This window comes from Fringilla coelebs (assembly GCF_963513975.1).
Source record: "Fringilla coelebs genome assembly, chromosome: 2".
Classification (NCBI taxonomy): domain Eukaryota; kingdom Metazoa; phylum Chordata; class Aves; order Passeriformes; family Fringillidae; genus Fringilla; species Fringilla coelebs.
In genome coordinates this window covers 100,841,253-100,862,382 of record NC_140029.1, presented here as the reverse complement: position 1 = coordinate 100,862,382, position 21,130 = coordinate 100,841,253, and the positions used below count along the sequence as shown (strand labels likewise).

At 39.2% G+C, this 21,130-nt stretch overlaps 3 protein-coding genes across 7 annotated transcripts in view; 2 read left to right on the top strand and 1 right to left on the bottom strand.

Moving 5' to 3' along the window:
* Positions 1–9,636, top strand: part of FILIP1L (filamin A interacting protein 1 like) — a 34,060-nt gene extending 24,424 nt beyond the window's left edge. Inside the window, exons 3-4 of the mRNA XM_084226556.1 lie at positions 7,459–7,643; positions 8,935–9,636. Of these exons, the coding sequence (XP_084082682.1) occupies positions 7,459–7,643; positions 8,935–9,025 (276 nt within the window). The 3' untranslated portion in view covers positions 9,026–9,636. The remainder of the gene's footprint in view (positions 1–7,458; positions 7,644–8,934) is intronic.
* Positions 1–13,451, bottom strand: part of CMSS1 (cms1 ribosomal small subunit homolog) — a 221,600-nt gene extending 208,149 nt beyond the window's left edge. For both annotated transcript variants that reach the window (XM_084226557.1, XM_084226558.1), the window contains exon 1: positions 12,966–13,451. In XM_084226557.1, coding sequence (XP_084082683.1) covers positions 12,966–13,026 — 61 coding nt within the window. In that variant the 5' untranslated portion in view covers positions 13,027–13,451. The remainder of the gene's footprint in view (positions 1–12,965) is intronic.
* A 678-nt stretch (positions 13,452–14,129) lies between these two features.
* TBC1D23 (TBC1 domain family member 23) overlaps positions 14,130–21,130 on the top strand; it is a 31,490-nt gene continuing 24,489 nt past the window's right edge. Inside the window, exons 1-4 of one of the 4 annotated variants that reach the window (XM_084225855.1) lie at positions 14,142–14,180; positions 14,680–14,727; positions 20,043–20,164; positions 20,860–20,971. In XM_084225855.1, coding sequence (XP_084081981.1) covers positions 20,118–20,164; positions 20,860–20,971 — 159 coding nt within the window. In that variant the 5' untranslated portion in view covers positions 14,142–14,180; positions 14,680–14,727; positions 20,043–20,117. Of the gene's footprint in view, positions 14,181–14,679; positions 14,728–18,069; positions 18,160–20,042; positions 20,165–20,859; positions 20,972–21,130 lie in introns of those variants that run through there. The other 3 variants (XM_084225856.1, XM_084225857.1, XM_084225858.1) reach the window with 3 other exon arrangements.

Below are 21,130 nucleotides of genomic sequence, written 5' to 3'. Positions count from 1 at the left end.
TAAAAGCAATTTTACCTTTTTCCTTCTCCATGCAGAACCTCTCACCTTTTCACCATAAAAATTTGCTAACATGGGGAAAACATACTCAAATCTTTTGACATATAGATGACAGACAACACTGATAATGAAGACATTTTCACGTTAAAAGGCATGTATAAGTGCAGTTTCAAACACCTTTTAAAACTGCCTTAAAAATACCCAAACATAAATATCCCTGTGTGCCCCCAGTCTGTACTGAATGATCTTCCACTGCCAAGAATCTTTCTCAACAAATAGCAGAGCAGCTTTAAACCAAGGGGACTGCTGGTCTCACCCAGGCTGTATTCCCTCCAGCAGCAGTGACACCTAAGTGCCTGCAGGAACACATAGGTGCCAGCACACCCCTGTGTGGGACACAACTGCAATTGCAGCGTGTTTAGTGTGCTAAAAAGGCCACACTTCTGCTCCTAGGAACCCCCAAGCGCCCTATCAAGGTGCCTGAGACCCCTTGGGCTTTCAGGGGGCAAAGGGAAGATTAACAACTAACAGCTGTTCATTCCAGCTGCATGATGATGCCAATCACCCAGCCCCAGGTAACCTTGTCCTACTGGAGTTAACCCACAACATAACCTTACCCATCCCTGCATCTTGTCAATTATCTACTAGAAATGAGTCTTTAAGTTATCCCCACCACCAGAAAGTAGATTTAAACTCTGCATTCAGGAAATAAGATCACAGCAACACATTCAAGTGCATTACTGTAAATTGTGCCACAAAATAATTTCTAATATTAATACTGATTTTTCTGTCAAATATGCTATATTCTTGAAATCAAGAGGGCTGTAATAAAGCAAATATCAGCAGAAGACTAGAAGATTCATAAAATAGAGCTTAAAAAGGATGCCAGGACATTTTTGAGCCTATTTCCTCACTATAACTTGACTTAAAACTTTCCAAATGAAAACGTAGTACATATAGTTCCAAAAAACTTCAGCAGTGCCAGCTTTAGAGTTACCCAGGAATCTGGAACAGGGCTGAAGTACCCTTGTCACTAAGAATCTTGCAAATTTTGAAACTAAATTTATGTTGCTGAAATTGTACTCCAGTATTCTTTTTCCTGTCCCCCCACTGGACTTTGAAAATTATTTACTCTGCAACACATACTAGAAGACAATTATCACATCGCTTCTCAGTTTTGTTTTCTCCAGATTAAACAAACCAAATTGCTCTTCCACTTAATAGCTCAAGTAATATGACTAGATTACTGAGGAGTCATTTTCCCTCTGCTGAGTTGTTTATGGTGGTGTGACAATGCAGTGAGCCAAGCCAGACACCAGCCTGGCATAGGTTTTAGCCTAAGTGAGATAGTGAGAGTAAGGATTACACCGCTCCTGCTCACGCATCTCAGTGTAGTCACACACAGGTGTGCTGCATGGAAGGGAATTAGGAGCAACTGAGACTTCTCACTTTGGATTCCTAGAAAACAAATGCCAGGATCTAGTGAAACAAAAGTAAAGAAAAGGAAGTAGCTAAAAGCTCTGTGCAGTTGAGGATGCCGAACCAGAGATTTCAGCCAAAGCTGTCTGGCTTGGAGACCAAAGGGAATATTCAAGTTTATCACTTAATCTTAACTCGTTCTCACTTGCAGACCTGGCTTTCTTTCTGACTGCTTTCAATCATCCAGGAACAAACTTAAGTCTGGCAAGAGGCACGCTTGTGCACATACAGACATGGACTTCTGAGTGAAGGATCTTCAGCACCATCCCCTGGACACTTTCACTAAAGCTGCAAATGACACTCAGTCAAATTTCTTAAACTAAAAATTTAAGCAGTAAGAAAGAAACTTATCTAAAGTTATTTCTTCTAGATCAAGTGCTACAATGATGTAAAAAAAAAAAAAAAAAAAAAAAAAAAAGAAAATGAAAACTTACAGCATAAATACTACACGGTCCCCCCATTTAAATGAATAAAGTTCAAACAGGAAGCAAAGCACATGTCATACTTTCAGAAGGAAAAGGAAAGGATTAGGACCAAAATTACTTCAACAGCACAAAACATAAATCTCCTTGACACACCCACACACACTTGCCTTAGCCCACTCCCTAAAGCAAGCATTGCATTGTGTTAAAGGCTGGCCCATATAAATAAGCTACCTCTGTTCCCAATGGAGGAGAAAAAAACGTGGGTATGGAATATACATCCTGATAATTCAGAGCATGCTTTCTCCATTGTCTTCTTGAAATTAGAAGGGCCATTTTCACATTAATGTGAAAATTTCTCAATTGTCACCACCTGTGCTGGTATTTGACCCCATCCCTGAAGTACCCACTGTCATTTGGTGAGACAACAAATGTAGTCTCCGTGTCGAGTTCTCACTCTAGCACAGTTTCTTCTGCCAATTCCTATTACAGGCAACTAATGTCTGCTGCAGGAGTTAATTTAAAAATAAAATTAAAATGCAGCCTTCTTGATCCTTAGATCATTGCTTGCCTTGAACCAATATGGTGCTATTACACTTTCAGGTAGACATACCACATAATCTAATTTAAAAGTGGTCAGTTTAATGCTTTTGGGGTTGTCATGGTTGTTGCAGTAATTATCTGCTGATGTTTACTTAGACATTAAGTAAAGGAAAACTGCATAGCTACTCAGACAGGTCATTTCTGAGCAACATTTTGTTTCTGGAGGTGTTTCAAGACCATTAATGGGAACTCACAAGGGATCTCCAGACCATGAGAGGCAGTTCAGCTTGTTTTTTGAAGAACAAACATATCTTTTCTTCTCTGACTTACAAAGACAGCAGATATAAAAAGTGGCCTACAGATGGGAACTCAAGAGACATAGCTAAACAGCATTGATGAACACAAAGCCAGCAAATTCAGAATACAAATGAGAGTTCAAAAAAGGATGAGGAAGACTTAACACATTCATCTTGAAGGCGAGAATGAGCTGGTAGAAAGGATGCATACATTTGAAGAGAGCTGAAGTAATTAATGGTGTGCACACAGATTTCCCATACATAGTTAAAAACCAAATTGAAAAGGCCCACCAAAATCCATATATAAGGGGTTTTCAGTCATTCAGGTCTGTCTAAAAACCAAACCAGACATCTGGAGATAGAAGCCTGCTATGGCCAATCTATCTGCTCACATGCCTCTACACTAAGCAGGAGGGAAGGGCCAAGGAGTATTTCACAAGGATTTTCAGTACACATACAACTAAACCAATGCAGAATTTTATATATGATTACCTCCAAGTGCTTTCCAGATAATTCCCACATAGTACCATTCCCTCCTTATGCACATCTTACAGCACCTTAAACACTGATCTAGTCAACTGACCCAAAATGTTCTGTTTACAACTCTTATCTGAGATTTGTAATTTGTCAAGTACAAGTTTTAGAAAATAAAGTTTAGACCTTGATCTAGTACAAATGTAATTGAATTCAAAAAGCTAAGTATCAATATGTGTTTTCCTTACATTTAAATTATTCATTCCTTCCTCTCTAGAATTTATATCGCGAATTATGAAAAATAAACCAATTTTTAAGTGAAGTATGAGGAGGAAGAGAACTAGATGGGCAGTTTGTTAAACTTGCCTTCATCAGAAGTTAGACTGGTACAATCACTGAAGTGCAAATTCAGTTGTCTATTTGCATATGAAAAAAAAAGCCCCATAATACAACTGTTATCCCCAAGTTTGAGCCTATGCCAGGAGTTAGAGCAAGTCAGTTATTGTGGCTACAATCAAACATGACACAAGCGAAAGAGAGTAGTACAAACTCTGTAAGCAGATCAAACCTTGACAAGTCCATCAGTTATAATGCAGCTCCAGGCATTAAATGATAATGTAGATGTATTCAATACTGTCATTCAGAAATGCAAAATACATAGTTTTCAATCACAAAGAAAAAGAAGTGCTTGAAATTAAATCTGATGGCTCAGAACACCATATTGTTAATGATGGCTTTAATAAGCTAGACACTGGTGCAAACTATAGGCCAGAGCACAGGGATATTTCAACACCTAACTTTTCATTGATTCAATAAAAGCTTACAGCCTGAATACCAGAGTCAGACGCACAAAACCTGTAAAAATCTGGGCCTATGAATACCTTCCTGAAGTTCTAACATGGTTGATCAAACAACTCCTGACAATACTCCAACCACTTGGTAACCTAAGGAATCTCTGTACAGGAGCACTTCTCAAAAAGACCCCGAACCAAACAACCAAACACAACTCTGAGAGATACAATCTCACTTTAATATGCAAGACTTTACATAAATATTTTTATCTATTCACCTCAATATACTTAGCAAATGATGGCTAATGTAATTCTTTTTATAGTTGGGAAACAGACACATTTTCTATCTTTGCTATAATTACATAAGGCAGTAGCACTGCAAGTAATAGCCCACCCAAACATTTTCTTCTCAATACCATGCCTCATCTACCAGGCCATACCACATGGTCAGAGGCAAACTTTTCCAACCCAGCACTCATGGAAAGCCGCATAGCAGTAATGCAATTATCCCCTCCAACGTCAGTTCCTTTCTTAACACATCACCTTTAGTAATTGAAGCAAAATGCTTTTTGGTTTGGGGGCAAAGAGTGAATTCTTTTTTTTTTTTGCTTCCTTTCCTACAAACAATATGAATGCTAAAACTCCAGCCTACTATGAAAATGCATGTTGATTTTGTTTATTCAGCATTTAACGAAGAGTTTCAGTCGGGTTTAGGTGAAATACTGGGATGCAATTCAAAAGGAAATCTTCGCTGCCACCTAGAGGTAAAATCTTGAAGGAACACAGGGAAAGAAAAATGCCTCTTTTCCTTCCTCACTTTCAAAGTCAAACTCTTTCCTTTCTCAATGCATTAAAAAAATTTAAAGTACTACAAATTGAAACATGCTGATTTTAAAAATAAAAGCATGAAAGAGGTTTTAGACACTCAGACTACGTATCTCCTCTTTGGTAGTGACCAGTGTTAAATGCCTGTGAACATTAAGTAGCAGGCACACAGAGTAGAAAATCCAGCCTTAGGCAGCCCGCAACTTACAGCTGGAATCTCCAAACATCTTTGTGATTAGCAGTCCTTGATTGATGCCCCAAATCAGTACAAATTCACTCCAAACCAATTTATATCATCACCTCAAAAATTGTCTGTCCCAGTGAGTTTCATAGCTCATTGACAAGGGAAAACACTTTTCACATTTAATCCACCCCCAGTGGATGCCCTCTCAAGCATACTCGAAAATTGCCCTCTTCACCATAATGCTACATTTCTGCTGTTTATTTTTCTCACCACCATCTATTTTCCAATCTTTAAGAGGTTTAGCATGTGTTATTAATCTTCACTCAGAAGACATTTCATAATTGATAGTCTTTGCCACCTTTTTTGTATTTTGGCATACCCTTTCTTGAGCTGTTTAGACATAACCCAGCAAAACATTGAGAATGTAGGCTGGTTTGGATTCACACACTAAAAAATGATGGGATTGTTTTCTTCTATTCTTTTCCTAATAATTCCTAACTTGTCTGTTACATTTTTGACAACTGCCAGTTGCTGAGCAATGAGGACAATTTACAGGAACTCCAAGATCTGTGTTCTGACTGCCAAAAAAGTCACTACTGTACATGAACTAGTTTTCCCTACATATATTATTTTTCAATTGTTAACACTGAACTGACACACATTTTTTACTCACTAACATGAGTTACTGTTAGCTCTTGCTTCTAATATTCTCCCTGTTATACCATATGCAAAAATTATCATTGCAGTAGTCTTCCTGTGCAGTTTATGAATATGTTCAGTATCAGAGGGGTCTTTGAGATTCAGATGCTATCTCCACTATACTATTAAAAACTAGGTCACTGCTCTGATACCTATTCAATTGCCACTTATTAACCTTGAGAATTTTCCTTGTTTTTCCGCAGTTTGCACACAAAATCTGCTTTCACAAGATTCTTTTGTTAGAGACCACTATCAAGGGTTTTTTTTAAAACTTACCTAGGTCTTTCCCTCCCATGATGAGTCTCATCATTAAACAACCCAATAGTATGTACCTATATAACAATATCTGACTAACAGACCTGAATATTATCCCTGACAAGAAATGTGGATGTCTTCACAAAATCAGTAACACCATGTGGACAAACTTATTACTTAACTGGCATTTCAACACTTTGATCAGTTCAGCAGTTACATTTATGAATCTTCTGTGAAGCTTTAATCTGAAGCAGCATTGCACCCCTCTAACATCACCAACAATTTCAGTGGTGGATTGCACATCACTAACAAGGATTCTGCAATTTTAAAAATCATCTCCTTCAGAACTCCTACAAATGTACCACACGGTTCTGGGAGATTGTTACTATTTTATCTCTTTGTTATCAAACTTCAATTAAGCCCAGGCTGATTTTTTTCCTTACTCATGTCCATTAATCACATCTGTGATGTACAAACTCCCCAAATTCCTTCACACTGAACACATGCAAAAATGTGATGTTGGTTCAGCTTTATTCTATTGAAAACTTCTGTAATACATAATTATCTACAGGTAAATGGCAAGCTTCTGATTTGCGATTATTTTTATTTTTTTAAAACTGTCCAGACAAATCATTACAGCCACTAGGGGTTTGATCTAACTTATTCTTACTCATAATTAAGTCACCAGAATTCCAATTTTCTATTGTCCTCATTTGAACACAGTTTCAATTTTGTTGTCTTAAAAAAAAACAAAACAAACAACCAAACATTAAGTGAAGTTCTTTTACCCTTAGCTTGACTGAAAAAGTTACATAAAATACTTTTGATGCAAAAAGGTTTTCTCATGAGTACAGTATGTTTACTAATCCTGGTTTCAGATAATGGTACTTTTCAAACCAACTTCTTGCCTTTATAGTTCTTTACTTCTTGCCTTTATAGTCCTTCCATGCACATAATAACTTTTTTTGGGCATATTTACATTTTTTGCAATTAAATGTGACTACAGTCATTCTGGAGGGGGAGCTGTCTCACAAACACGTTAATTTTGTGTACACTGGTCACTGTCAAAGAATGATCTCTCACAGTAAAGTATGACCTGGGTATTGCCCTCTACTCAGGACTGAATCAAGATTTGCTTCTGTATGAGGAAGTTCGCCCAGATTCATTCAGATTCATGATTAATCACCCAGAGTGCTCAGTACTTGGCACTGCATCACTCAATCAGCAGCTAGGGCTGATAGTCAGCTGACGGACAGGAAACCCCTCTTATTTGTACTCTGAGTTTCAATCCATTGAGATTCTTTGATATTCCCCAATCAACTGGGTAAGTTAAATACAAAGCTTCTGTCTCATTACAAGCAAAATAAAGGAAGTCTAAACGGTTTTAGAAGCAGTGCCTTCAGGTTTACAAATTGGAAAAAGCATGACAAAGCCAAAAACACCTCTCATTTCTCCTCCCTAACGCACGATTTATTTTCTCACTTTATTTCCAGATTACCAATACCTTCCGGCGTTCAATTCCAACTCGAATCCCCAAACCAAAGCCTGCAAGCACAACCAAAACACCTGTCAAAATTCCTGCTGGACATCTCAACAAACCACTCCAAGACAGTCCTTCTGGAAAGATACGCATTATAAGGACGGTGTCTAAAGCCTGCCTTCAAAGTGGAGGGAGAAGGTAAATACTTTTCTGTGATTTATGACATTAAAATGGATTTAAGCCATCTGAATCCCAGCAGCAGTTGTTTTAACTGGGGAAAAAAATCAGAAACCATCTACGTGGTCAGCACATCAACAGTCACCAATCACAGGACATCAAGGCAGCCGAATTCTTAGGAGCCAAAGTTAACTGCATGTCTGCAGGGACCATGCTCTGCTCCATTTTTATGGTGCATTTCCAGGTTTTGCCACTCACAGTACAGGAACACAAGACACAAATAAGTTTCTACTATAAATTCAGTTCTGACATGTTCTACAAATAACAACAGTAAGGTTATCTCAGCAGATTTATAAAAACATGCTCAAATCACATGAAGAGGGGTTGCAGGAGGTGTCATGTTTTCAAAGTTGGTCTAGCCAAGAAGTGTCTCAGTGTGGATATCCTAAGTTCAACATTAAGGGTGGAATGAAGAAAGGCATGGAAAAAATCTGCTCTTGTATAACGCACTGAATTTAGAGAAATGCAGAGCTCCTTGCTGTGCCAAGCATCACTTTAAAAGCATTATGTGAAGATAAGCAGCTCCCTCCTCACTAGTGTGATTATCTCCACTCAATTCACGCAGATGTTAGATCAGGAAAACAGATGTGAGAATCAAGATGGATATTACTTTCATCAGCTAAACTGTAACCATTTGGACTACAGTACTTAGATTTCATATCACTTAAACAGTATTTTAGAACTGATCAAAATTAGTATCAAGCTTAACAGTAAGTTGTGGCTTACACAGAAGTGCAACTTTATTCTTGCAGTCCTCCACAATTTTGCCCTTCCTTACAACTCCTCACATTCACTTAAAATACATAACCAGATTCACTGCTCCTAGCAAAGGGTTTTTTTTTAACCGAAATCTTCGCACAAGAAATTCTAGTTCATCCATGAGAGAATTTGCCTTTTTACTTTTCTTAAGGCATAACTTCTTTAAAAGACTTAAAATTCAAGGTTTCCCTTCAGCCAATACACACACACACACACAAAAAAACTTCAAACAAAAACCACAAACCAGAACATTAGAAGAGACTCCATGCTTGTTGTTCCCAATTTTCTGAAAAATAGCAATTGTTGCTCTGCAAGAAAATTTCTCGCTCTTCTGTAGAATATTAAGAAAGACTAACAAAATACTACTATTACAGCAAGGAACCCTCACACAAGAGTCCTGTAATACCAACTAACACTAGCTACTGCTTTAAAATATAAAAATTAATTTGTTTCTCTGGTATTAATGTCTCCCTCATTCTTCTTCCCCTAACAGAGTGCATTCCAACAGTCTAAATGGCTCAACTGATAATACCTGGGAAAACTCCTTGCACATAGGTGTTTCTTTAAGAACTGCCAAATCCTAATTCCTAAATAAAACAAAAGCTGGTGGTGATCACAGTGCCATAGCCAGAACTGCAATCCTTTTGCTGAAGCAAGGAGAGATTCTGATGCATTCAGTCACCCAATTTTTCCCTTTCATTTCACAGCTAAAAGTTTAACTTAACTACTGAAACCGTACAACGCACAGCACTGCTGTGTGACTCTTTTTGCAAACCCACAAGAAACCTATGCCTTCCTCAACAGCTTCACAAGAAATTCTCTAGAAATACTTTTTAAAAAGTTTTAAAAGATCAGTCTACTGAAAAATTATTTCAGGTGTGTCCTACAAGACACACCTGTGTTAATATGGAGACATTAAAGAATGACTTTGCCACAGTAAAAAGGAAAGGCTTCCCATTTTATTCACTAAATCTGCAGCTATCAAGTTCTGAGAGTCCATATCACGTGTGCTTACATCCCAAGACAGCTCACAGGAGTACACCACTGCAATCTGCAGAGTGAATGCACATTGATGTGAAGAAACACAGATTTCAAAAAGCAGCTGTCAACTTGGCATGCTTATCAGAAAGATCTTCATGTACTGACCAAGTTCTATTACAAGGAACAAGTAATTGATGAGCCAAAAAAAGAGATACAAACCTCTTCATACAGAGCCCAGCAACAGACCTCAGCTCTGATCAAGCAACTGTGCTCCAACTGAATGCACTACAATGAAGAGTCTGCTTCTCAATAGCTGCAAATCACACATTACAAATTGATGTTAACTGGCACCCCTCACTACAAAGAAAGAAAAGAGAACACCTGGCAAAAGAATTCCTGCAATTCCTGCAATAGCATGCTTTGCTTTAGAGCCCACACAGGACCCCACAAGCACTGCCAAATCATCCTCTGTGGTCCCATATTATACTTCTCACCTATTTTTGCTGCTAACATACAAGAGTTTTGCTCCTGCCTTGCAATGACACAATTAATTTTTACCTATGAGGGCCATGCCCCTACTAGGTAGATCCTGCTTAAGGATCTAAAACTGACAAACGGGGATACTACTATGGGATTAAGGGCAATACAGAAAGCATGGAGAATGAAAGACAAGGAGGGGTAACTAAAAAGGAGCAAACTGCAAGAATTTCTGAAAAATCAAAGTCTATCCCTCTCCCTCAAACTGACTAGGAGATGAGGCATGCTGGCTCCAGGCAAGATCTGGACATTTATAGTGCTGTGAGAATTGCTCTTTTCTGTTCACGGAGGGAAGAGGAGAAAGCTGGGGTCCTTCATCAGTACGAAATAAACTCCTCCGAATTCCCTATCCTTTCCCTTGTAATTCTGAATGCAATATAAAAACCACATGAAAGTCTGGACAAAGTTGTGACACTAACTGGAAAAAAGGAAGGTAAGGAAGTCCTGCAGTTGCATGACATGGGACATACGTAACACTAAACTACGCTGCTAAGTGGAGAATAATCCCAGGTTTGCTGAAGATGTTATTAGGCAAGATTCTTTAGGTTTTGTCATGCGACAAGATACAAAGATGGGTAATCCCTTTAGCATTTTTTTGCCTGGGGTTTTGTGGGCTTTTTTTACACCTATAAATCATTTGTAGCAGGGTAAACATTCACATCTTAAGGTGAGAGTAATTACCTTTAATTTTTAATATGGACTCTAAAATAAGGACTTCATGATATGGCCAAAGGCAAATTTAGAATTACATATCCATACACAAGGATATATATTTATATCTATTTTGTGTTTTCATACTCTATAGGTGGAGTGTATGAATGATGTTCACACTCATTTTAAAAGCAGCCTTTTCTAATTACAAGTGGCTAAAATCTAAAACACTTTTGAGAGCTGAATTCTGATGAATATTCTGTAGGTCAGAGCTTATTCTAAGGGTAATTTTAAAGGATCTGGCTGAAGATCATTATTTCAAAAGTACATTTGAATTCTGCTTTGCACCTGCAGTTACAGCAGAGATGTTATTTTTAAATAGGTCAGCAAATGAGCTTGGATAGTATTTTTTAACCAAACTTCATTTTTCACAGAAATGAAATTGACCAAGTATTTCAAAGGTGCTCACTAATGTGCAATTATTTTCTTGTATTGCTGCCTGCATCATACATTGTGAACCATGATTTCCTCTTTTATGCCAACTGATTTGAAAGCATTTTACAGTATCGATAAGATACTGTACAAATTAACCCTTGATTTTACCTGTTTTATGTGAAAAATATCTACACAAAATAAAAGTAACAGATGTTTTATGTTTACTGTTAGCTTGTGTCAACTTCATCCAACAACAGGCTCAATAAAAAGAGCCTGTCAACAAGTTTACAAAGGGGGGCTGCAAACAGCAGAGTACCTGGTTTGCACAGCACTCACCTGTAATCACTACTCATAACACACTCCAAGAATGTCCTTGGAGTAAAGTATACAGGATTGGGTTAGACAACTCCAGAGGTTATTTTTCACCTGAATTCTTTTAGTAACTCAAAAGTGCTATTGCAAAAATCCCAAGTTTTTCATAACTGGAAAAGCTGTCATTTGCAGTCTCACCTCAAAGTTAGAGGGTTCATCCCGCAAGTCAAAAGTTTGTAATTGAAGTCCTGCTCTGTATCCAATTTCTAAAGGAAAGCTGACAACATTGTAACAGTCAGGTAACCACTCACCCCAAATGAAAGCTTTGGTGGCAGAATGGGCAGGTAGGCTCTTAGGAAAAATTCCTAATGAAGAGCATTTACCATGGGAATTGGAACTGCTTAAGGAACTCATATGAGACTAAAAATAAAAATTAAATGCTCATAAACCTAATTAGGTCTTGTGAGCCCTCTTTATTACATACATACAACTTTTATAGTGGTTCCTCTCTAACTATTCTCCAAGTACCTTCTCACAGGAAATAAGCACCAATTATGTAGACACTCAAAAAACTGGAGTCTTTGCAGAGGTGCAGATAACTCCCAGTAATGCCCAACTCTTGCCAATATTGTATTAAAACAGAAATTTAAAAAACAATCAATAAAATAGGGCACTATAAAGTTTAAAGTCATTCTAGTTGCCCAGATCTACCTAAATTTTCACATTAAGTGTAAGCATTACAGAGAAAACGTTTTACAGCTTGTGGTTTCAAGACACATTGAAAAAATACAAGTGTATGAGGCAGGTATCATAACCATCACAAAAGAAAAGACAAATCAGTCACAGCACCATACTTCAAGGAGCAGTGGCTGGAGAGAGCTTTAACTCCTGCCCAGTAACACATGGCAAGGGTGATGCGACACACCCCAGTGAGCACATGGGGGATGCTTTTTAAGTACCATAGATACCTTTCCCTCCAAAAGTTCTACCATGGGTTTGCTGTTTCCTAGGCCTTACAGAACTGCAAGTAAGTTCATGCCGTTAATGGCAAACACAATCACAGGATAGTCTGAAGTGGAAGGGACCCACGAGGATCACCCATTATGCAAAAAGCCTTTCATCAAATAAACTCTTTGGGAGAAAATACAGTTTGGAAGGTAAATGAATGCAAGGGAGAGCCGAGCTCTGAATTCAAACCAAGAGGTTTTCCCATTCCCCTCAGCCGGTTTTCAAACTTCAAGTAAATGTATTTTTGTCAAATGGGTTCCTGTTGTTACCTAGGTACTGCATTTTCGTTTGCCGCTCCATCGTCTATCCCAGGGCTCAGATCAGAGATTGGACATCACCTCGCTGCAGAGACTCTGCTTACAAGCAAACCCGCCCTCGCTAGCAAGCAGGGAAAAGCAGGCAGAGGGGAAAAAAGCGAGTGAGAGTAGAAAACCTGGAGAAGTAAATTAAAAGCAGAGAAAGGAAAGGCGGAGAGGGGAAGTGGAAAAACACCCAAAATCCAACGAAAAGGAAGGAAGGCGGGAAAGGAGGGTGGAGGGCTGGCTCTTAGGCGAAACGTTTCAATCCCAGCTTGAGGAGGGAGCTCCAGGAGAGCAGTACCTGGCGTGCCGCCCGCCCCGGGCTCGGTGTCCCACCACGGCTCCTCCAGCGTGTCGCCCATGCCGCCACGGCCGCCGCGCCTGCGCACTGCGCGCCGGGCCGGGCGGGCGTGCCCCGCGCTGCCGGGGGCCGGCCCTGCCCCGGGCACGGCTGGTGCCGCGGCTGGCGCTGCGTCTTACACAATAGTCTTCTGAAAGAGAAGAGGGGTTTTAAATCATGCTGGGGAGGGTTTTTTTCCCTTTTTTATTTATTTATCTTTTTTCTTTTTTTTTTTTTAGTGGAAAATACAGAAGCGAAAGAGGAAAAGAATTAAAACTATTACCCCGTTCTTCACAACATTCGCTTAATTGCCTCAACCCGATTTCACACTGTCAAATACCTACTTTCTTGGTTGAGGTAATTCACGTAATCTTTTCTGAGGAACAGACAGGTGCCTGCAGGGGGTGCGCGTTGCCTTGGAATGGGTGTTCCCGGCCCTTTGGCAGCGGAGCCTGCAGGGCCAGCGTGCCCATCCCGCATCTCCTTCCGCAGCAGCTGTCCCGCTCTCAGCCTGGGCGTCACTGCTGGAGCCCATCCCGAGTCGAGCTGTGGAAGTGAAACTGACCAGTGTAAGGACTGGAATCTCTCGTAAGGCGGCGCTGTTATTCCGTGTATAACCCGCTCCGATGCTTTTTTCAAATTCCATACTATTTTTTGCCCCTTTGAGGATACAGGTGGGTAAGGGACGTGCATAACAGAGAGCATTAGTGTTGTTCTGCCCAGAGTTGCTAATGGACGTCACCAAGTGATTTTCAGCTCTTGGAAACTGCGTGAAACTTGTGAATTTCCATACTCGCGGAGTCCGTCCAACCTGTGGCACATTGAACACTGTGGGGGAAGTCACTTAATAATCAAACCCACATCTAGCAGAGCAGTTCAGCTTTATGAAAACCGAAAGCATTCAAATCTCCGGCAGAGCGACTCCCCTGCCCTACTCCAGAGGCGCTGACGCGGACGCTCCCTCAGAGACTGCCCCTGCCAGGCTTCCGCGCTTTGCGGCCCGCGCCCTCAGCCCGGCGCCGTGGGAGGGCGGGGACGGCGGCCGGCAAGGGGCCGGCTCCGGGAGGAGCGGCCTCGGGCAGGAAACGCCTCCCGAGCGCGCTTTACGGCCGGGCGAGCGGGCACGTCAACAGCTATGGCGGAAGGAGAAGAGGCGCCGCCGCCGCCGGGCAGCTGGTGAGTTATGGGGGTGTGGGCGCCCTCCCTCCCGCTCGCCTCCCTCCCCTCCGCAGCGGAGACAGCGGAGAGAGGCCGGAACGCCCCGCCCGCGGCCGCTCTCCCCCTGGGACGCGCCGCGCTCGGGGCGTGTGCGGGGTCGCGCTGGGAGCCCGCCAGGAGCCCCCCGCAAACGCCACCGGCGCTTGGCGGCTCCGGGTCCCCGGAGAGGAAGGGGCCCGTCAAAACACGGGCGAGACACAAAACGAGGGCCGTGCCCAGCCTGGAGCCAGGCGGTCGCTCCAGTTTAAAATGACAGCTTTAATATGCGGTAGGAGCTGCTCCGGGAGTCTGCCTGGAGTGGAGTTGCTTTGTTTAGTTCAGCTTCCCGTTTCGTTGCATTCCTGCTGTCAGGAACAGGTGACAGCAGTGGGTCCTGCCTCGTTTTCTGAATGATTTTGCTCATCATCTTCCTTTAGCACAACTGTTACTTATAATGGATTTTACATTGAACCCCTAGGACAAGAATAGAGACTATTTCTGGAGCGTGTATAGGATCATTTTGATGGTAACAGTGATGTGATTTTAGTATTTGTTGCATGCGTATTCACTCAAGATTGCCGAGGCTTAAATAAACATTGTGTTTAAACACTGAAGCTATTCTTACTGCACCCAGCATCTCCATTTGCGTCTTCACTTTGTTTTTGTGTCTGCGCTTCTGCATTGCATGTGATTTCTTTCTGTGGCTCTGTGCCACACCATTGCTCTTTGTCCTTTCCACGTATATGCTTTTCAAGCAATTACTTTACAGAGCTGCTTTTTATGATCATTTCCAATCTGAGTTCCAGTTATTTCCAAGGTTTTGCTCTTAGGCTCTATTTGATGTGGCAGATCCAAAGTTTCCTGCAGACTGAGCCTAGCCTTCTTTGTGCTTAGTTATGTCACTGTAAAGAAGCCAGAACACACACACACAGGTATAGGTGTAAACTCTTATTTGTCTAGTTTTGTTCTACAAATACAGCTCTTGGTTAAAACAACTTCATATCATTAACTAGAAGATGAAAGTTAGTTGGTGTCATTTTTTATTCTTGTGTTTTTTCTTTTAGTTACAGCCTCAAATTTATGAAGCTCTTTCTGTAAGCACAGTGTTGCATAAGCATTATTTATAAATAAAGGCCTGACTGTTGGGCCATTTAATTACAAAGCGAGGGATGGACTCCCTGACTGTGCACTCTCAAAACTTTGAAATATAACATTAAATAAGAACCATACCTCAAATACCTCTGAAGAAAATACTTCAGAGGACTTCCATTACTAATATTGGAATAATGTTGCTGTCTCCCAGATCACAATCAACTTCTCTAGAATTTCTGTTAAGGATGAGGATGAGTGTGTTTCCAGACACATTTCAAGGCACAGCCTGCATTGTTGATATTCCAATTGGCAGCTTCAAAACGATAGTCAATTTTATATGCTGATGGTACTATAAAATGCAAACTTGAAGGCATTTGTTAAAACAGATTTAAGTATTTATAGGAACAATTAAAGAGTTTTATGCTTAAGTGCTATATTAATATGTGACAGTGCATCCTGTTAGTAGAGGTGTGTGCTGTGAATGACAAAACTGCATTCCTTATTGCTTGCTTAGGAACTTCACATGGCTTTTGGGTTTGTTTTCCTGTTTTAGTTTTTGTTTAAAAACCAGTTTCAGTGGAGTATTTGCTTTTTCATTTATGGATTTAAAGTGTTGTCTTGTATTCATATTTCAATGCTGTGAACAGTTGTTGTTGAAAGAGCTTTTCGATATAAATTACTACACTATCATATTTTGAAGTATATAAGATTTCAAAATTTAAAAATACTCTAATATATAATGATCATATGTATGCCTGAGCTCTATTGGGAGCAAAACTGGCAGTGCTGATCCCGTGTCCTCTCTTCACTTCCTTAGGAGGATTAAAAGGCAGATGGAGTTTTGTGCTCAGAGGCTGTTGCAGCTCCTTGAGTGTGTGCTCACTAACATAAAATTCCCTGTTTGTTTTCCCTGTATTAACTTGTAATGTGGTGCTACTATGAATGATTTGGGTGGGGGGGGTGAAGTGTCACAAATTAATTATGAGTTAAACCCCTCAACATCTCTACTGACTGCTTGGTGTTTTGCTCAACAAAGACCAGGGAACTTTGCCACTGCACAATAAAAATTAAAATAAAAACCCAGCATCACCACCACCCTAAACTTGCGTATAAAGAAAGATGAGAGTGTAGGTTTTCTCCTTCAGTAAATGTAAGAAGTTGTTATCAACACTTTTGATTTAAAAATGAGCAAAATCAGATAGACCTTGTTTGCTAAATGTTTCTTTTGAGCTATTTGGCATATACTCAAAAGCTAATTTGAGAAATTGACAGCACTGTTTTGTTCTGGAAGACATATCTGTCCAAAGCTAAGAATGCTGTGAAACACAAAAGAGGCAGGTTGCTTTCAAGCTGCTGTAACATTTTTTTTTTGTCTGCTTATTTGTTTATTTTAATCATAATTTCTGTCAATGCAATACATCTAGTCAGTAGAATGTATAGACACAAATAAGATGGCTTGTTGTTAGTTAAAATGTTTGTAATTGGAAGTGATAGATTTTTCTCACCTCGTTTATCAAGGAAATCAATGATTTGGACCTTATTTTTCTCGTTCAGATTTTCAAACAGATTAATGACTATGAATTAATTTCTAAAACCTCTTTGCAGATGTTTGTTTAATAATCAAGCTTCAAGAAACTTGATCAATTAGTAATTTTTAAGATCTGTACTTGGGAAATCTCAACCTGAAATAACTAAATATAACCACAAATTGAATTGTTCCTGTACATTTAACTTTGCATTGCAATAACTCATTTTATGGGTCCCAAAATGCACTGCAACTGCCTAAGACAACAGGGTGACAAACCTAGTTTCCATGTATCTTTCCCATTCTCACAATCTGGGTAATTAGTACTTGGAGCCGTAGTAGTTCTTCTGAAAGCCTATGAACAGAAAAGTCCTTTCCAGTTAAGCATGAAATTGAAGAAAAAATGTCAGGGAATTTGTTTTCTCCAAAATTCTATTGGAGAATACATGATGGTTCAGTGGTGTGCTGTATATTTTGAAGCAAATGTGAGGGATTGATTTTTTGTTTGTTTGTTTTCAGTAGAGAACAAACACTCATTAATTTCAATTCAATATAGCTCTTGTTGAGGCTTTTTCCTGGGAGTTAGGAAAATACTGAATTAAAAGTAGGAACCGTAGTAATGCCTTCTATAAAAGTATGAAATTGATTGTAGTATTCTTAACACTTCATGTAGTTTATTGATTACTTACTATTATCTTTTTCCTGCTGTTCACATTCCCACACTTTTAATCCCTTCTCTAGTATTCATGAGTGATTACCAAGTATCTCAGTCATATATAAATGATACTTAGAAAAAGTGGCTTAAGCTGAATTCCCAATAGTAGATCAATTTTTCTTGCCACCAGCTTGCACATCTTAAGTTAAAAAAGGTCCTGTTTAATGTCTGTGAAGACAGCTGCTTATTGATTATAATATGTCACCAGACTGGCATGAATGTAAGAGATCCTTCTGTAAGTATGGAAATGTACTGCTGATGCACTAATAGGAGCGTTTTGTATAATGACATTTTGAGCAGTGTGGGAATATATCATATATCATATCATGTGGGAATTTACCTTTCAGGCCATGGCTTGGGTGTAGGCTGGAATTCCACACATCTAACCAAAATTTTGAGTAGCACCTAGAGACAGGCAGTGATGCCATGGCAGAGCAGAAAGTACAGATCTGTTCAGGTCTGGAGGAGTTTTTGCACAGGGAGAAGTGCTGCTTTCTGTTCAAAATAAGTGTAATAATTATCCATGTAAACAGAAGACTTCCTAGCTGCTCTTCACTCATGAAAGACAAGGATCCAGATTGCTAGCAGTTCAGTGGAATATTTACAGAACAACTGACAGAAATAAGGTAAAACACAGCGAGTGGACATGTGTTAAAGTGTTGAAATCACTTTCATGTTTTGTACCTTGCAAGTTAGCTTGAATAAAAAGTTTTTTAGAAAAGAATTTACTTAATCTTTGAGAAGTCCGTCCTTACAGCCTGTGAGCAATCTTGCAGTTGATGGAGGAAATGAGCACCTAATTGAATCACAGCAGAACAAAGCATTTTTCCCCCTGCTGTTATTTCACTTAACTCCTTGTTGGTAATGCATCACATCTCTTCATGTGGCAGATGGACATGTCAGAGTCTTGCTTTGTGAGGTGAAGCAGTAAAACTGGCATTTGTCTCTCATCTTTACAGTGTAGAAAGTGGAGGTGACAGCACTTGGAGGAAGTTTGGCAGATGTTAATATATTGTGAAGCAGCAGAAGCATACATTTGCAGATAACACATTGAAATTGGTGTTACATGCACAGCTTCTTGAATGCTGGATACTAATAACTGGTAGAATTTGTATTTGTGGATTTGTGAAACATTCTTTGCTAGGTGATTCTGTAATTAGTGTAGGTATAGTTTTAAGTGTTGTTTCAAGTAAAAATTGCTTTTTTATTCTCAAAAGAGTTTCTTTGGGTGACATAGAAACAAAGTGAAGGTACTACAATAATTTAAGACCTTTCTGTTTGAAATGGAACGTGTACGCAGCTGTTGCATTCATTTCCACATATATGTTTAATATTTGGATATAGTTGTAGCAACTAGTTGTAGACCAAGACCTGGCTATTGCTCTCTAGTCTGTTTTTCATACACAGTGTTCACAGAAATGTGCAATGTGTCCAAGAGCACCTCATTCTCTCCAGCTGATGCTTGATGTTGGCTTCTGTTGAAGCTAGATCATCCTAGAGTTCATGCAGTTCTGCCGAGAGCTAAGAGCTCTCTTTATGTAAATGTCCTGGAAATACTTGATTTTTATTCAAGGCTAACTGATCCATTCATTCAACTTTTCAGTCATTGAACATTATGTACACAACTGGGCAACAGGATAGGTGATTGAAGTACAAGTGTGCTTACATATTCTGCTTCCCCTCCATTTCTGTCTCAGGAAGAGGATTGGCAACTTATGCAACCTGTAGCCCTATACAAAATAGACTTTGGGATTTTTTTCTTTTTTTATAATACTAAAAATGTGAGAAAATAATGCAAGTCATTCTCTTTGTAATCCATGCTTTCTTTCATCCAGATTTGCAAAATTACTTGAAAAAATAGTTGTGCCCCAGTTTATATTTGAAATATGATTTAAAATGCAGACCAAAAAGTAGTGACAAACTGCCTGATACAATGCAAGGAAAATGCTTACTCTTCAGAGTAAGCCTGTAGATACTTTGAGAACTCTTGAGTAAAGCTAGCTAAGTATTTGCAAACCTTCTTCCAGGTCTGAGATTTTAATCTTTTTGTCCCAGAAAATCAGAAATGTGCGTTTGAAGTTTTCAGGAGACCAAACTTGTGAACTTTTATATCAAGGATATAGTTGTGGCTATATGTAAGCTAAAGTAGACGAGTTCAACAGCTGACAATTTTTTCCTGTGTCTATTTGAATTGACTACGTAGTAGTCATGGACTAATTGAGAATTACACTGATAACACTTTAACATCTGTTACCCCATGTGTATAAATAGATGTGTTATTCACCAGAAATGCATCTTCCCACATGAATATCTGTCCTAGAGAAACGATCCTGATCTTTGCTTTGCTCTGGCTATAAACCCCCTGGATATGTGTTTAACTCTCCAGGTAACTGAAGAAAGCCTTTCTTAAGGCAGATGTCAGAGCAAGTAGAGAATAATTAAGAGGATGTAGCAAGGGAGAAGTTTTGCCTATGGGACCTATGTGTCACTGCCATTGCTATTTTTCCAGTGAACCTGTTTTGCCACTGCTACATGACATTGAAATCCTGAAATCATCAGATGTGGTTCTCCCATTACTGACAGCATGGAAACATTGAACCAGTCTGCAGAAGCTATCAGAGAGATTGTAAAGTAATCATTCCTGAATGCTGAATCTCTTCTTATCTATAACACTTATGAACTTTTGTTGTCTTACTACAGCAATCGTCATTAGCATTTGTCTTCTCAATTTGTGTATTTTGCTGCTCTCTGTATTATTAACATTTTTGTATGTGTTAATTCAGATTTGTGCATATGTCCACACTTGAAATACTACAACTGTATCAGTTAAATAAATTTGAGTTTGACTAAAAGGTCTTTTCCTGTTTCAGGGAAGGTGAGATAAAAGCTGACTGCTCTAAACCTTTGAAATAAGTGTTCTGTTTTCTAGGCCATCTAATATTTTATTTAAAATAACTCCACCATCTAATTTAGGTGTAATATTTGCTTTGTGTGTGTGCGAAAACTTGTAGAAATTGAAAGTTGCTGAAAGTTATAAACTGCAACTGAATTTGCATTTTTATGATACATTTTGCAACCTTGTCACTTAATGAAAACAAAAAAGCAAACTTTGTTTTTCTTGTATGTAAGTTGAATGGAATTACAAGTTGAAGGAGCAGTTTAAAGTAGAGGAATAAATAACATTTTGCAAGTATTTCTTTTTAGTCATTTCCAAGCGGTCTTATACGTTTGCATATGTGTGGGATTTGCCTGACAGTAGCCTTCAGTCTACATAAATAAAGAAAAATAATATAATTGATTTTTTAAATTGCATTTCATTATTTTAGGATAAAAGATCTTGCAGACGCTCTAGACGAAGGAGGCTGTGATCTTGAAACTGTGAGAAACATCATTCAAGGAAGGCAGTTACCTGCTGATCTAAGGGCCAAAGTCTGGAAGGTAAATATGAGCTTAAATCAAGAAGCAGGAAATACCTGAAGTTGTGTTTCATTTGAGGTAAAAGATTTAATTGCCAGGATCTCTACAGAAGAGATGTAGTATTGGAATTTTAATATGCATCTATGTTGATTCAGTTTAAGAATAGTAAGAATAGTTCTC